This window comes from Lupinus angustifolius, unplaced genomic scaffold (genome assembly GCF_001865875.1).
Source record: "Lupinus angustifolius cultivar Tanjil unplaced genomic scaffold, LupAngTanjil_v1.0 Scaffold_327, whole genome shotgun sequence".
Classification (NCBI taxonomy): Eukaryota; Viridiplantae; Streptophyta; class Magnoliopsida; order Fabales; family Fabaceae; genus Lupinus; species Lupinus angustifolius.
In genome coordinates, this window is record NW_017727734.1 from 328,074 (window position 1) to 345,082 (window position 17,009).

General features: G+C 36.3%; 3 protein-coding genes across 3 annotated transcripts in view; 2 read left to right on the plus strand and 1 right to left on the minus strand.

Annotated features, from left to right (window-relative positions):
- The first annotated feature begins 5,069 nt into the window (after positions 1 to 5,069).
- Positions 5,070 to 6,613, plus strand: LOC109341018 (protein MITOFERRINLIKE 1, chloroplastic). The gene has a single exon (XM_019578806.1). The coding sequence runs from the start codon at positions 5,160 to 5,162 to the stop codon at positions 6,300 to 6,302; it is 1,143 nt and encodes a 380-aa protein (XP_019434351.1). The 5' UTR covers positions 5,070 to 5,159; the 3' UTR covers positions 6,303 to 6,613.
- Positions 6,614 to 9,420: 2,807 nt separating this feature from the next.
- LOC109341004 (putative pentatricopeptide repeat-containing protein At3g49142) lies at positions 9,421 to 12,160 on the plus strand. The gene is made up of 2 exons (XM_019578787.1): positions 9,421 to 12,022; positions 12,133 to 12,160. The coding sequence occupies exon 1, from the start codon at positions 9,825 to 9,827 to the stop codon at positions 11,844 to 11,846; it is 2,022 nt and encodes a 673-aa protein (XP_019434332.1). The 5' UTR covers positions 9,421 to 9,824; the 3' UTR covers positions 11,847 to 12,022; positions 12,133 to 12,160.
- Positions 12,161 to 13,666: 1,506 nt separating this feature from the next.
- The window catches only part of LOC109341014 (plastidial pyruvate kinase 2-like), a 6,736-nt gene continuing 3,393 nt past the window's right edge, over positions 13,667 to 17,009 (minus strand). The window contains exons 4-12 of the mRNA XM_019578799.1: positions 16,687 to 16,821; positions 16,441 to 16,551; positions 16,250 to 16,338; positions 15,988 to 16,050; positions 15,705 to 15,880; positions 15,385 to 15,487; positions 15,130 to 15,278; positions 14,845 to 14,953; positions 13,667 to 14,169 (exon numbers count right to left, since the gene is read on the minus strand). Of these exons, the coding sequence (XP_019434344.1) occupies positions 14,062 to 14,169; positions 14,845 to 14,953; positions 15,130 to 15,278; positions 15,385 to 15,487; positions 15,705 to 15,880; positions 15,988 to 16,050; positions 16,250 to 16,338; positions 16,441 to 16,551; positions 16,687 to 16,821 (1,043 nt within the window). The 3' untranslated portion in view covers positions 13,667 to 14,061. The remainder of the gene's footprint in view (positions 14,170 to 14,844; positions 14,954 to 15,129; positions 15,279 to 15,384; positions 15,488 to 15,704; positions 15,881 to 15,987; positions 16,051 to 16,249; positions 16,339 to 16,440; positions 16,552 to 16,686; positions 16,822 to 17,009) is intronic.

Here is a 17,009-nt window from a genome sequence, read left to right on the forward strand (position 1 = left end):
GCAAAAAGTGCAGAAAATATTTCAAAGAATTTTCAGAATTATGTTCGAAAGTTTGTGTAAGAGTTATTCATTCGATTCTGAGTTTCAATGCCTTTAAATATGATTTCCAACCAGCCATAACACCTCTTTGAAAGGGTAGGAATTGATTGGAATGAAACCATTTCGTTTGGGATGAAAACCATTCATTTTGAAATCTGAAAACTGATGCAACAACTCTTAGTAATCGATTACAACCTTGAGTAATCGATTACTCAAACACGTGGTCCAACTGGGTATTTAAAATTTAATTAGAGTAATCGATTACACTCAACTTTGCTAAAACTGGGTAACATGTTACTCACGTATAGTAATCGATTACCATGCACAGTTTTTGTTGGGTAACTGGTTTTCTCACTTATGTAACCTGTTACTTAGATACAGTAACCTGTTACACACTATTTTTGAAAATTGTTTTGTTTATATTTGAAGTGTTTCAATTTTCTTAAAAAATAGTTTGAACATTACTATTATTGTATATTCGAGAGTATAGGATAGAAATACCTATTTAGACTTAGACTAAATTGTCTTAAATTTTTGTCTTCTTTGTCTTCATAAGTATTCTTCCTTTTCTTATTTTTGGTGATGCTGGTGTCTTCATCAAAATCGTGCCAAGATCAGGAGCAAAGATCTTCTTCATAAAATTAACTCTTAAGGTCACCACTAAACCATTCAAACAATCCACTACATATGAACATTGGCATCATTTCAAACCAATTCACCTTTTGGTTAATCTATCAAATAAGAGCTTTAAACTATCATTTTAAAAGCATGTATGGACTTGGATTTGAGAGCAAATCTCGATGAGTGTATTTGACGTACATTGAGAGATAACACAACACAACCACCACCATCCCAATAATGCTAACATAGCACATACATTGTCGCCACCGTCACTACCATTAGCATAGGGGAAATGGGAGGTTCGACCTGTTTAGCCTTACCTCGAATAATGCTCACATAAAAAATATGGGTATAAGTGGACTAATTTAGTCTTTTAAGAGTCTCTATCTCGAGAATGGTAATCCCATAATGAGGGGTATATTTGATTCAAATTAAAAGATAACACAACACAACCACCATCATACCAATAATGCCAATGTGCCATATATGTTGTCGTCAATATCACCATCATTAACATAGGAAAAATGGGGCAGTCCAACACATTTAGCCTTTGCCTCATAATGCTCAAATAAATAATGTAGGTAAGAGTTGACAGTCCAACCCATTTAGTCTCTGCCACCATTGAGGACTAACGGACGACCCACGAGCATAAGTAAAAAAAATACAAAAATTGAGGAAAAATAAAAGAATAATTAACAGTAATATCGAAAACTAGGGCAAAATAAAATCTTTACAAAACCATAGGTGCAAAGGGGTTGGTTCTAAATAATTGTCTTTATAAAAATTTTGCAATAATTTCTCATTATATATACTAATAATTAATTTCACCTTGACCACCTTAATTTGATTACATTTCTACAACACGAATTATAATACCATTATACATCAATAATTATACTCGAGTAATTGATTTCTTAGTAGTAAGTACTAAGAAAGTGAAAAGTATGCTAGGACAATTGCACATAGAAAGCACAATAAATGTGTTCTTCATCCTAATATTAGAAAGGTACCATACATCTTTTGTTTGCACCCTTTTCTTCTGTTCTGGTGAAGCACGGTCTAGTCGGGTGCACAGTTTTTGTTGGGTAACTGGTTTTCTCACTTATGTAACCTGTTACTTAGATACAGTAACCTGTTACACACTATTTTTGAAAATTGTTTTGTTTATATTTGAAGTGTTTCAATTTTCTTAAAAAATAGTTTGAACATTACTATTATTGTATATTCGAGAGTATAGGATAGAAATACCTATTTAGACTTAGACTAAATTGTCTTAAATTTTTGTCTTCTTTGTCTTCATAAGTATTCTTCCTTTTCTTATTTTTGGTGATGCTGGTGTCTTCATCAAAATCGTGCCAAGATCAGGAGCAAAGATCTTCTTCATAAAATTAACTCTTAAGGTCACCACTAAACCATTCAAACAATCCACTACATATGAACATTGGCATCATTTCAAACCAATTCACCTTTTGGTTAATCTATCAAATAAGAGCTTTAAACTATCATTTTAAAAGCATGTATGGACTTGGATTTGAGAGCAAATCTCGATGAGTGTATTTGACGTACATTGAGAGATAACACAACACAACCACCACCATCCCAATAATGCTAACATAGCACATACATTGTCGCCACCGTCACTACCATTAGCATAGGGGAAATGGGAGGTTCGACCTGTTTAGCCTTACCTCGAATAATGCTCACATAAAAAATATGGGTATAAGTGGACTAATTTAGTCTTTTAAGAGTCTCTATCTTGATAATGGTAATCCCATAATGAGGGGTATATTTGATTCAAATTAAAAGATAACACAACACAACCACCATCATACCAATAATGCCAATGTGCCATATATGTTGTCGTCAATATCACCATCATTAACATAGGAAAAATGGGGCAGTCCAACACATTTAGCCTTTGCCTCATAATGCTCAAATAAATAATGTAGGTAAGAGTTGACAGTCCAACCCATTTAGTCTCTGCCACCATTGAGGACTAACGGACGACCCACGAGCATAAGTAAAAAAAATACAAAAATTGAGGAAAAATAAAAGAATAATTAACAGTAATATCGAAAACTAGGGCAAAATAAAATCTTTACAAAACCATAGGTGCAAAGGGGTTGGTTCTAAATAATTGTCTTTATAAAAATTTTGCAATAATTTCTCATTATATATACTAATAATTAATTTCACCTTGACCACCTTAATTTGATTACATTTCTACAACACGAATTATAATACCATTATACATCAATAATTATACTCGAGTAATTGATTTCTTAGTAGTAAGTACTAAGAAAGTGAAAAGTATGCTAGGACAATTGCACATAGAAAGCACAATAAATGTGTTCTTCATCCTAATATTAGAAAGGTACCATACATCTTTTGTTTGCACCCTTTTCTTCTGTTCTGGTGAAGCACGGTCTAGTCGGGATGTAGTCAAGTGGAGAGTATTCTTGATGTTGCCTAAGATCTATCTAGGAGCGCCTGAGAATGTACTTAAAAAGGTTCTTTGACGCTCAAGTCATTATTTGAGAGATGTATGAGAATATAAAGAATATCGAGTGCAAGAATAAGTAAGAGAGATTTAAGTCAAAGGTTACTTCGTTATGATAGTAGTCCCCTATTTATAGTGGAGAGATGCATATTCCATAGGAGACGTTGTTGGTCTGGCCGACCATCTGACCTGGTCGGGCCTATCCAAGACAAGCATGAGTTGTTTTCCCCATGTTGTACAACACTAGCAGGCCCGAACTCTATAGATAGTAGACTTATAGCCTGTGGTAGGCTGAGTAATGCTGATCAGACATCATGATAGTGTTGCGCAGGCAACATGATAGGTGGATAGCAGAAATAGTCCCTGTGTTGTTGGTTGGATCCTCTCCAGTCAATGGTGTACTTTTCTGAGTTGTCTGATTTCCAGGTCAAGATATGTGTTGCCTAGAATGGACTCGCTTTGTCTAGCCCTAGGTCCATAACTATCATTCTTGTCTGAACATATAGTGTCTTTTGGATCGGGATGGAATACACCCTTGTTCCATGATAGAACAAGAATTCAAATGCACTCTTAATTGTTTGGTTTGACCCGATGTGATATCTTGTTGGTGGTTGATATGAATGATCTTTTTCTAAGTCTTTATGTTGGAACTTGCTTTATGGGAAGCCATTAGTGGAAATATTTGGGTAAAATCTAAAAAACTCACAAGTCCCACATGAAGAATTTTGAAAAAACAACTCCCAAGACCCACATAGGAAATATGAGAAACTTGAAAAAAAATCTCATACTTTAAATAGAAGCTCATCTCTTCATTTTTTCTTGTCCCAAGTTGAGTACGCTTTTACTCAACATTTTATTTCTCTCTCATACTCTCCGCCGACGCATTTCCGACTAACTTCTCCCTATTTCTTTCTGTGGCACTAAGAATTGACACAGATAGTCAAATTGTGAGAATTTCGAGAACTGACACGGTAATTCAGATTGTGGGAAAATAGAATTAACACGGGTAGCCATATTATGGGCATTTCAAGAATTAGTACTGGTAGCCATATTATAATGGGTGTATTCGAGATCAGTGCGTACAGTGCAGTAAGAATTCGATAATAGAGAACTGAGTTGTTTTATCCTAGGGGCGACATGGTTGATAGTCTGCTTGAACATTTGGGCAGTACCATGAAATGTTTTAAAGAGTGACATGATCATAACTCAGTCAGTAAGTATTATTTTGTGTCATTTAGAATTGTTGCAAGTTACGGTAACAACACTTGAAACGTGTAGGTGATGGTTAAGTTTGCATAAATAGTGGGCATGTGGGCAAGCTAGGTGGACAGCATACCCATTTTGTCATCACTAACTATAAAATATAGTTTACAAGTTTATCATATTTATCACAACTACCATAGTCATTGTCACTACACACAATTACGAGCACTAGTTGTGCCTCATTGTCGCCTTGTTGCCATAACATCATCGTCACAACCACCAATCCACCACCACTATTACTACCATGGTGCCAAAACAACCAATACACTTACTCATGGACATCATATCACTATCACCACACATCTACCACTACTACCATTCATATCACCACCTCTAATTTTGGAGAATTAAATTTTAGATTATTATTTTACACTCTAAACCAATTCCAATTAAAATATATATTCTAATTTCTTGCCCCTAATAACCCTCTTAACTTTCTATATTTCCTCTCCCCGTATCTTTTACACATCACCTCACTTCTTAAGTTCCTAGACAACTCCATCTTTCATATATTTTACCAATCACATATATTTTATCTTTCTTACCCGTCTCTTTTTGTGTAAGATAAACAGTTTCGAATCAACCCTTAGTTCAAACCAACGAAGCACACTAGTAAATAAAAGTTAACAAGAAACAACAACTAGTAATTTAAGAAAAATAAAGATGATGTTCTAAGTTCTAACCAACAAATAGGTTGTTTGTTTCTCTAAATCTCATTACTCCACAAACCACAATCATGGAGGCCAGAATCTCATCCTCTCTTGGCCTCCCTTCTCCTAAACCCAACCACCAATCCCCATCCCTAACCGACTTCACCGGCCTCTTGAACCACTTCACCACCACCCTCACCCACACCCACCACCACAACCGCCACCACACTCTCCCATTCGCTTCAACCTCCACTTCCAACCCGACCCGATTCCGACCCACTCTCACCCCCAAAATCCAAACCCTCGTGAAAAACCTCACACTCCTCGAACGCGCCCTAATCGGTGCAGCCGGTGGCGGCATCGCGGGCGCGTTCACCTACGTCTGTCTCCTCCCTCTCGACGCGATCAAGACCAAGATGCAAACCAAAGGGGCATCCCAAATTTACAAGAATGCCCTCGATGCTGTCGTCAAAACTTTCAACTCGGAGGGCATTCTCGGTTTTTACACTGGAGTCTCAGCGGTTATTGTTGGTTCCACTGCTTCCTCTGCAGTGTATTTCGGAACCTGTGAGTTTGGTAAATCGTTTCTATCGAAATTACCAAACTACCCTTCGGTTCTGATTCCACCAACCGCTGGTGCAATGGGCAATATTGTCTCATCTGCTATAATGGTGCCTAAGGAGTTAATCACTCAGAGAATGCAAGCAGGTGCAAAAGGAAGATCTTGGGAGGTTTTGCTGAGAATTCTAGAGAAAGATGGTGTTTTGGGTTTATATGCAGGCTATTCTGCTACACTGTTGAGGAATTTACCTGCTGGGGTGTTGAGTTATTCGTCTTTTGAGTATTTAAAATCCGCAGTGTTGAGTAAGACGGAGAAGGAACATTTGGAACCGGTTCAGAGTGTGTTGTGTGGGGCATTGGCTGGTGCGATATCGGCTTCGATTACTACACCTTTGGATGTGGTTAAGACTAGGTTGATGACACAGGTTCATGGGGAGGCTGTGAATAAGGTTGCTGCTGTTATGTATGATGGGGTTTCCGCTACGGTGAAGGCAATTTTGAAGGAGGAAGGGTGGGTTGGATTGACAAGGGGAATGGGTCCAAGAGTTCTTCATAGTGCTTGTTTTTCGGCGTTGGGGTACTTTGCTTTTGAAACTGCTAGGCTTTCTATTCTGCATGAGTATCTCAGGCAGAAGGAGTTGAGTGAAGTGTCTGTTTCTACTACATGAGTTGATGGCGCTGGCGGTATTTTCATTCGCTTCTCGTTGATTTCTATGGCGTATTTTTGCTTAAGATGCTATTACTTGTCTTTGTTTTGTTTGATTATGGTATCTATACAATTGGCATAAGGCTTTTCCTTGATGGTTGCTTTTGTTACATGTAGAAAATTTCAACAGAAAACTAGTTATCTTGATGCACTGTAGCCATTATGGAAAATGTGCCACTAGTATCAAGGCACCTACATATCTGGTTTATATGATATCACTTGAATTGGTGATATGGTAGAAAGTTGTTATAATGATTAGAAATTAAAGCTGAATGGTGTTACCAATTTCCAGCCATTTTGCAGGAAGTTTGGGGTTGGCTATAACAATAATACTTTATTTTTACAGGAAAAATATTTTATATTTCTAAAGTTTGTTTTAAATGAATCACATTAATTTCTCCATACACATGGTTGGGATAGCCAAATATCTCGTACTGTATGATGGTTGATATCTTTATTAGTCTCATACTTGAATGATTTTACTCATTTTAAACTATGGGAATTATATTTCTATGCTGCTCAGTCTTATGCCTTGGGCGAAAGTTTTATAGGCTAAGCCCATGAAGCACTTTGTTTTCTTAATTCTTACAAAACAATATATTTTATGTATGGAGATGGTAGGTTGGAATCTTGATCCTTCTCTTGTATCCAGGCAAGAGCTGATCTTGGACAACCTTGGGTGGGTACCTGAAAAGACACTCCAACGTTGGAGTCACTATTAGTGAGGATATGTAGAGTGAAGGTAAAGTGAGAGTATGGAGTATAAAAGTATAGTTAAGTCTTCCTTATGAGAGGTCTCTCCTATTTATAGAGATGTTGAACGAGGTGTAGTCTAGAGTGGATGCTTTAATCATGACGAGCCGCCATGTCTTTGCCCAGACTGACGGGGACTGTTGTATTCGTGTGGGGCAGTTCTATCATGTTTGCGTTGTGACTGGCACAATGCGCATTGTTGCCTTGCTCAGACTGTTGCAGCCTTATACTAGGTCTGCTCCTGCCGTGTGACAAGGAGTAGTTTGCAATGTTCAGATGGTGTGTTCAGTTCTGTGGCAAGGTTCTGTGCTGTTCAGACGATGTGTTCAGCTCTGTGGCATGGTTATGTGTTGTTCAAACGAGGCGTTCAATCCTGTAGTAGATATCTGTGGTTTTGCAGGTGTTGACTAGGTCACGTCATGTTAATGTCGTCCTTTACCGTAGTTAAGTCGACCATCCGAGTGTGATCAACAATCACATGGGTCGGATCTTATTCACCCGGTGATAGGCCATGATCCTATGAGCTGGTCGATGTTTGACTGGTCCGGACACTGATGAAACAATGGTCCTAATGATAATGAGTAATGCAATTCCAGATTTCTACTCACCAGACACTGAGTAGAATATGTGAAAAATGCAATGGGGTATCTTGCATTCTTTTTGACATGTACAGACTTGGTATGTGGCAACTAGCAGCAAGCATTATTGAAAATGAAAATTAGTTAAAACTATCAAATTGATGATATCAGAATCTAAGCACATAAAAGAAACATCATTACAACTAAATATTATATAATAAAGCACCACCAAGACATGGTGGCTTTCTTGAAACAACATTATTGCAACTCATTACATAAGTGCAGAATCAAATCTTAACTGTGAAGTTAAATGTATATCTTGCACTTGCAGTAACCTACAATGCTTTCATCCCTAATCAGAAGAGTGCCTTATCTGCAATGAACTATAAACTTTGCTGTAAGACATTAACATAGTCAAATGAAAGGCAAAGATAGGATTTTAGTCATCAAACTGAAAATGAAGTATATCTAACCATTTAAGAGAGCTGCAATTTTTTTAACAGCAAGCACTTTTAGAACTATTAATAACCACATTCAAAGCAGTCCAACCCCTCATTCAGTTAAGATTATAAATCAAAGCCGTTTTCAAGTCCGGTTGCAGTCGAACCGCCTGATCCGATTCGATTATCACAACACTGGTGTAAACACATATTTCCTCTTTGTTTTTGTTAGAGTAAATTATATCAATAATCCATGAAATTTAACTTAATTATAGTCACTATCCTATTGTTTAAGAAGAGTGTGCTCATCTTTCATGCAAAGTGTACTCGGTGTAATATATGTATATAAATTAGAGGTTATTTGTGTTGATGGAAAAAAAGTAGACATAGTTTGTATAATTTCATGAGGTGTGAATAGAATTCATTAAACTCGATAAACATATTATCTCTATGTATGGGTTCTTTTGTACATGTACTTTCTTGGGGTCTTTTTACATGTACAAGAGTGCTAATATTCACTAATATATTCGTTTAAGTTAGTTGAAGAAAATATTAGTACATTTGAAAATACATCAAATTCTATTTTATATAACCTTTTTTAATATATAATTCCACATTTACATAAAACATTTTGAATATTGCTTATTATTATGAGTACATAATTTTGCATATGAAAAGATAAATATAGAGATATTTTGTGAATCATGTGCACATACATATATATGATGAAAAAAAGTAGGAAATTAATAACATAAAATAATATACACATTGTGGGAATAATAATATCTAAAAAATAATAAAAGAAAATGAAAAAAAACACGGTAAAAAAATATGAAAATAAAACAATAGATAGACTATTGTAACCGATGCACTATCTATTTTAGCCAAAAAAATATCATGCGAATGTGTATAATTAAATAAGTATGTATAAACAAAGGTTATGTGTGAGCATAAGTTAGATAATAATTATTCTTTACTTAATCAAAACTAATTTCTTAAAAGATGGGATTAAACCGGATAAGCAGTATATCCTAATTACCCCTAAAAGCTACTGTCATAAAGATATTTGTAGAATCAAATAAACTATCCCAATGATATTAAAATATTGTGGCGCTATTGATATATGGGGGTGTATTGAAAAACGAGCAAAATAGTAGGAGGGTGTATTTTTATGAAGGTGTAAAAATTATAAAAGAATTCCCACCACCTTCATTTAAAATAGTACGAGTGTTATACATAATTACATTACATACATAATATTTGAGAAACAGTTTGTTTACTGAACTTAAAAGCTAGAATCTCCCCTTCTTTCTCGCCCCTTTCAACCAAAAAGTCTTTATAGAGACACATAGCACTTTCAAGTAGTTTTCTAGCAAAGTTCTCCCAGGCAGAAATAATGTCCGTTCCCTTATCCAACAAATGTCGTTCACAAAAATTGAATGCTTTACTTTTTGGTCTTTATATTATCTAACTAGACTTTACACCACTCTAGGGCAGAATTTACACAGCTGTGTTTTAATCTCAAACCAGTCAATTTTATCAGAACAACTCAACAATCTAATCCATAAATCAAACTACGAACTTTTTGTCATTTAGCATGTTATTTTTTACTTATTTGGATCATTTTCATTGCACACAACCTTCTTAGTTGTTCACTACCACATTTTGCAGGCAATATTGAACAATGCCTTAACAAAACTAGCAGCTAAATTCATGAAACCTTTTTCTCCTCCGTCTCGCCACTTTCCCGAGCTACAAGCATTGGTTTCTTCAATTACAAGAACCGTGGCAAATCCACAAAACCCAGTTCTTGCTGAACAACTTCTTGGCAAAGCATTAGACCAACACCCAGATATTAAAACCCTGAAAAATGTACATTCCAAGATTTATTACCTCAGTTTTCACGAAAACACATCACTGGGAATCAAACTCATGAGGGCCTATGCTGCCTGTGGTAAACCCGGATTGGCGCGCAAGGTGTTTGATGAAATTCCTGAGAGGAATGTTGTGGTATATAATGTGATGATCAGAAGCTATGTGAATAACCATTTGTACAATAATGCTTTGTGTGTTTTTAAAGACGTGGTTAGTGGTGGGTTTACTGGTGATAATTACACCTATCCTTGTGTCCTGAAGGCTTGCTCTTGCTCTAATAATTTGAGGTTTGGGTTGCAGCTTCATGGAGCCGTGTTGAAAGTACGGCTTGATTCAAATTTATTTGTTGGGAATGGTCTTATTGCCTTGTATGGCAAATGTGGTTGCTTGCTGGAGGCACGGCGCATTCTTGATGAAATGTCGAGCAAGGATGTTGTTTCGTGGAATTCAATGGTTGCTGGGTATGCACAGAACCTGCGGTTCGATGATGCATTAGAGATTTGCCGGGAAATGGAGGCCTTGCAACAAAAATCAGATGCAGGTACAATGGCTAGTCTCATGCCAGCCATAACTAACACTTCGTATGATAATGTTTTGTATGTTAGGGAAATGTTTCTGAATTTGGAGAAGAAGAGTTTGGTCTCTTGGAATGTGATGATATCAGTGTATATGAAAAACTCAATGCCGAGTGAAGCTGTAGATTTATATTTACAAATGGAAAATGGTGGGGTGGAACGAGATGCAATCACTTGTGCTAGTGTTCTTCCAGCTTGTGGGGATCTTTCGGCTTTGTTGTTAGGAAAGAGGATTCATGAATATGTTGAGAGGAAGAAACTATGCCCAAATTTGTTGTTGGAGAATGCATTGATAGACATGTATGCTAGGTGTGGATGTCTAGATGATGCAAGGAAAGTGTTTGACAAGATGAAGTTTCGTGATGTTGCATCTTGGACTTCATTGATATCCGCCTATGGAACAACTGGCCAAGGCTGTAATGCTGTGGAACTCTTCACAGAAATGCAAAAGTCGGGTCTAAGCCCAGATTCCATCGCCTTTGTGGCAATTCTTTCAGCTTGTAGCCATTCAGGATTATTGGATGAAGGGAGGATTTACTTCAAACAAATGACAGATGAATATAACTTAAAACCAAGAATTGAACACTTCGCATGTTTTGTGGATCTTTTAGGACGTGCTGGACAAGTAGAGGAGGCCTATAATTTCATAAAAAAGATGCCAATAGAGCCTAATGAAAGAGTTTGGGGGGCACTGCTTAGTTCTTGTCGAGTGTACTGCAACATGGATATTGGGCTTTTAGCAGCTGATAACCTTCTTCAGTTGGGTCCTGAGCAATCAGGTTACTATGTGTTGTTATCTAATATTTATGCAAAGGCTGGTAGATGGAATGAAGTAACAGCCGTTCGATCATTGATGAAGAGAAGACGAATTCGGAAAATGCCTGGCATCAGCACTTTTGAGCTGAACAACCAGGTACACACCTTTCTCGCTGGTGACACATCACACCAGCAGTCAAAGGAAATATATGAGGAGTTAGGTGTGCTGGTGGGGAAGATGAAAGAGTTAGGATATGTCCCCGAGACTGATTCTGCTCTTCATGATGTGGAGGAGGAGGATAAAGAATATCATCTCGCCGTTCACAGTGAAAAATTAGCAATTGTTTTTGCTATTCTGAATACCCAAGAGTCTCCAATCAGAATTACCAAAAACCTTCGTGTTTGCGGTGATTGCCATATTGCTGCCAAGCTTATCTCCAAGATAGTTCAACGTGAAATCATTGTTAGGGACACCAATAGATTCCACCATTTTAAGGATGGTATATGCTCTTGTGGAGATTATTGGTGAACGGTGAGGCACCTCATGAAAAATTAACTTTAACCTGCCACTATAAGTGTGGCTGGTGTAGGCCTTCTGAAACAAACTGCAATTTGATAACCTCATTTTTCCTGTATATGATTGGCAGAGAAATATTTAATTCTTTAATTTTTTATATGCTAAAAAATAGAGGTATAAGAACTTGGGTCGGAGAGGGAACAGGTGATCTAGTAGAAGATTGAACCTCCAACAACATCACACTATAGTTTTATGCACTGAAACCGGTGTTAGTTGAGCTCCATGTTCATTAACAGAGAACTCCTTTTTGAAGCAGGATGATGAGTGTAATTGTACTGTTTCATACAGTTTTCTTTTTTGTTACTACTCAAGGATATCTCCTTACCCTTTTTTGAGTAAGAAATTGATCCCTTACGAGATACATGATTGTCTCTCCCAACAAATGTCACTCCTGAGAATATTTAATGTACAACTCACCATGTTTCATATAGTTACTAAATAGAGCCTAGTGACATGTTTAATGTTTATTAGCCCACTTTGTAGCAGGATAAGGCAGGACTTTTGTTGTTGCACTGTTACTTAATTATTTGAAGATTGCAATTTGCACTGGTTAGCGCTCGAGTTGGCAATACCTACAATTCTGGTTAAAGTATCTCAAGCCTATTTGGATTTTGGGCATTAGATTATTCAAAATAAACAATAAATATTGGGAGAGACTACAGTTATCATGTTACTTTATCAGTTTATTTGAGTTTCTGATCCATGTATTGGCATGACCAATAACTGCAAAGTGCAAAACTTAAATTAGGTTGGCTGGTAAAATTGTAGTTGTCATCTATGAAGATGAGAAGATCCCATAACAGAATCTAAGTTGTACATTCATTTGGCCTTGAGAATAACAGTGTATAGGTTTAGTTTAATACTAGTAAATCCATTGTTTAACATTCTCACTGTTAAAATGAGGAGAATCAATTCAAGCCAATTTGGTTCAATAAGCATAAGCAAAAGGGTTAAAATGATTGTTACATTTCTTGGTGTTCTTTTTGTTTCCCTTCCTCTCTTAGATGAACTTTTAAAATCATCTTTGTTGTGCTCTAATTCTACTACATTGAGTATTCTCTAAAGCAGCCTGATTTCGATCTTCTCCACCATACGACTTTCTAAATGATCTTCTACTTCTCGCAAAGCTGTTTAATCTCAATTAGAATCTTCCATTTCCTTCAACGCTTTCTAGAAAAGAAGCTCTGATACCTTATGAAATTTCTAAGAATTCACAATAGAAAAAAAGGAGACATTCAATGAATCAAGCAGTTGTAGCAATGAAAGAGATTTAAACATTGAAACACAATTCTCAGAGGTTTGGTAGAGAACCGTGAATTGGTTCTTGTGTATCAACTCATGGTTCTTTGGAGAGTTGGTTCAGCATAAGGAATGTATATACATTTAAGTTAAAGTAAGAACAAAGAAACGAAGAGTAATTGGTGATGTTCATTCATCTACATGAATGAGTTACAACAAACAAGAAATAATCTTATCACACGATACTTTTCCTATGGTTAAACAAGAGTTAATCCAAACCTAGAAGAAACGACTATATGAGGATAAACGACCACGTGGGAAACTATAGAAACCCTACCGGTCAACATCATGAAATTAAACATAGAAAATAGAATAAAATATTTTAAAATATATTATTAATTATTTATAAATTATAGTTTATGGTAATAATATAAGTATAAAGAACATATCAACTAAGTACCCTAAACATATTGATACTTGACAAGTAACATACTACATACTGGTACAAAAGAGAACTACATGTCACATGACTATGGTTCCAACACAGATATTACTGAGAAAAAAGCGTTTACAAGGAGAATTACCATTGAACCAAAATGGCTAGCTTCTCCACTAAGCAACCTGCTTATACTCCTATTTTGGTAGGAAAAGTTATAGCTGTTTATAGAAAGTTGTTTAAGCAACAACCCTTGTTACAGCACTACCATTAACTGAATTGTAACAGAATAGGTTTTACAATTAATGCCCTACCGAATTGAGACATGTAAAGGAAACAAACAACTAAAGAAAATGAAACCTATGAAGAAAGCAACAACAAAAAACAAGACCAGTTTCTACCAGCAAAGTGGTATTAAGATGCTCTTCTAATAAAATTAAACTTAAGTGTGCTGAAACTTTATTAGTAGCCACTCTCCATCATTGATTTTGTCTACACTTTTCGGATTTGGATATTGTGAGTGGATTGAAACCTCCATATAGGTTGCCTGCCACTTTGTACAAGTGCTACTTCTTCTCCCTTCTTCACCATTCCTTGTTTCTGCACATGTAAACCACACACAGAAATAAAATCGAAATATCGAAAGAGTAGGAAAGTTTTTCTATAAGCAGTCATGTAAGGAAGCTATTTTGGCAGCAAATTGAAAAAAGGAATCGTGTATTGAGTTTAAGCTCCGAAAAATTGGAGAAATTACATTAATGTTCCCTGAAGTTCAGCTTGATTATACTCGGTACCCCTTTTATTTCATAAATTGCACCAATGTCCCTTGAAGTTTCATATTATCATTACACTTACCTCCTTTATATGGACACTGATTGAAATTAAGTTTAATCAAGGTAAGTGTAACTTTCCAAATAAGAGGAGTACCGAGTGTAATTACTTCGAATCACAGAGAAGGTCGATATGATTTCTCTAAATATTCTTTTCACCAGATTTTTTCTTTTGTTGAAATCTTTTTCACAAGGAACCTGAGAGCTTATTATTCATTCTCAATAGTTGGATAGCTCGAAAATATGCATGTCATACATAGCTAAGGTCAACTAAATGAATTCGCAAATATTACCATATGGGCCAGGCAAAGCATTGGCATACAACAGTAGCAAGAAGATCATATTCAGGTCCATGGTTAAATTACTTCATAATGTTACTTATTATAAGTACTTCAAAACTGGTTTGGTAACATCTCAATCACTGCATAGGTTCGCCAAACATTACCTGCAGCATATCCAGGGCTCTGATGAAAGTCGCTTCAGCATCATTGCAGAATTCCATGTATATAGGACAGACTCCTTGATACAAAGCCAGCTTCTGTTGCACCCTCTTCCTACGTGACCAGCAAGATTACATTAGATGATAAAGCCATTCGTTATAAAAGCATACAGACAGAAACTGATTCTAAATTTTCAAATATGTTGTCAACAAGAGAATAAGACTCTTATGTAAACTGTAAAGACACATAAAAGTTTTCTTGGGACAAGAGAAAGAAGGAAGAGAACTAACTCATTCGTGAAAGCAAATATGGTGGAAGAAGGTCGGTAGTGGCTCAGTAGGATAGCCATGGAACCCGTTCTAGTGAAAACAACAGTTGAGGTTCCGAGGGTGTTAGACATCATGGTTGCGTGGTATGCAAACATCTCGCTCATGTGGTTCTACATAAAACCAAATAAAATATACACATTTCAGTGTCGACATTTAAATGACGAGTGCAATGGATAAATGAAATCATCATGACCGAAAAACCAATAGACTTCAAACCTTGAACACTTGACCAATATTTGGTGGCATTTGACCACCGGGTATAGTGGCTTCTGTTCGGAGTGCTACTGTGTGCATTACTTTTACAGCTTTCAATGGGAACCTGCATTATAATAAATTTAATCATTCCTTTTGCTTTGGTAATAAAAACAACCCATCACTGAAGTGCATTATTTTCACAGCATCAATCCACACCCTTGCTTCTGTATAAAAGTTAGAAACACTACCGGTTAAGGCCCAGATTCGTCTTCAAGGGCCTTAACTAGTAATGTTTCTAAGGTTTAGACAGAAGCTTTACTCCAACAGAATTAGTTACTTACTTTCCGTGAGCAGTCTCTCCAGAAAGCATTATTCCATCAGAACCTTCTCGAACAGCAATTGCAATATCTGATACCTCGGCTCTTGTTGGTGTTGGGTGAACAATCATGCTTTCCAGCATATTCGTTGCCACAATAACAGCTTTTCCCATGCTACGACACAAGTTGATTATCTCTTCCTAAATTAGCAAGCATTATGGATGTTAATATGAGCTCATATTCGTGTCTAGTTATATAAGATGATACAAACTGATAATCATCATATTTGTTGCTTCAAGAAAATTACCTGCAAAAGCGGAACCTCCTCAATCGGGAGCTCTGCACCAAGATCTCCTCTGGCAACCATAGCCTAAACAGGTACGGAAAAGAAGACAGGTAAACATCAACAGTCTAAGGCTAAGCAAGTACTCCACAAACTATCCATACACACTAAGCAAATAATTTCAAGCTCAAACAAGATTCTTGTATTTAAAATACTCTAAATATTCCACACTTCCACGGAAACAAGCAGTAAACATGAAGAAATAATGCAAGAATTAGGTTATCACCCCATCCGATGCAGTGATAATTGAATGTAAGTTTGGTATAGAATCAGCACTTTCAATTTTTACGATGACATGTATATCAGCACCACAACCTGCATTATTGAATGGGAAATTTATCATATTTATAATCTATATATGAAGCAAACTAAACATATATATTTGGAAATATATTTTTTTAAATGTTTTAGATCTACTTTTCAAATAATTCTTCAGTTCATGCACTACTTCAGCATCCTTAACAAAAGAAACAGCATAGAAGTCAACTTGGTTATCCACTCCAAATTTGATATCGTCCCAGTCCTTCTCTGCAGCAAATCAAGGCGAATATTATATCCACAGGAAACCACCATAACATCAATCCTAAACAACTACCAACATACAAAAGCAGAGAGATATTACTAGAAAATCATCAAAATGGGATTAATAATCTGATCTCTAACCAGTAATTGAAGGCAATGTTGCACTTTTTCCTCTAACATTCAAATGTCGCCTTGATTTGAGCTCTCCTCCATCAACAACTTCACATTTCACAGAATCCCGTGTCTTAGACTTAACCAAGAAAGACATCATACCACCTAAATCATATATGAAGAGTCAGAGTTCATTGAAGCATTATTCACCTACTGCATACAAGGATTAGATTTAACATATTTTTATCAAAAGGATAGTCTTGGGAGACCTGCAACTAAGAACATGTTATTTTTGTAAATACTACAAGATCTGCACTCAATGCAGGACAAACTCTTCAGCGAAAGTTAAAGAA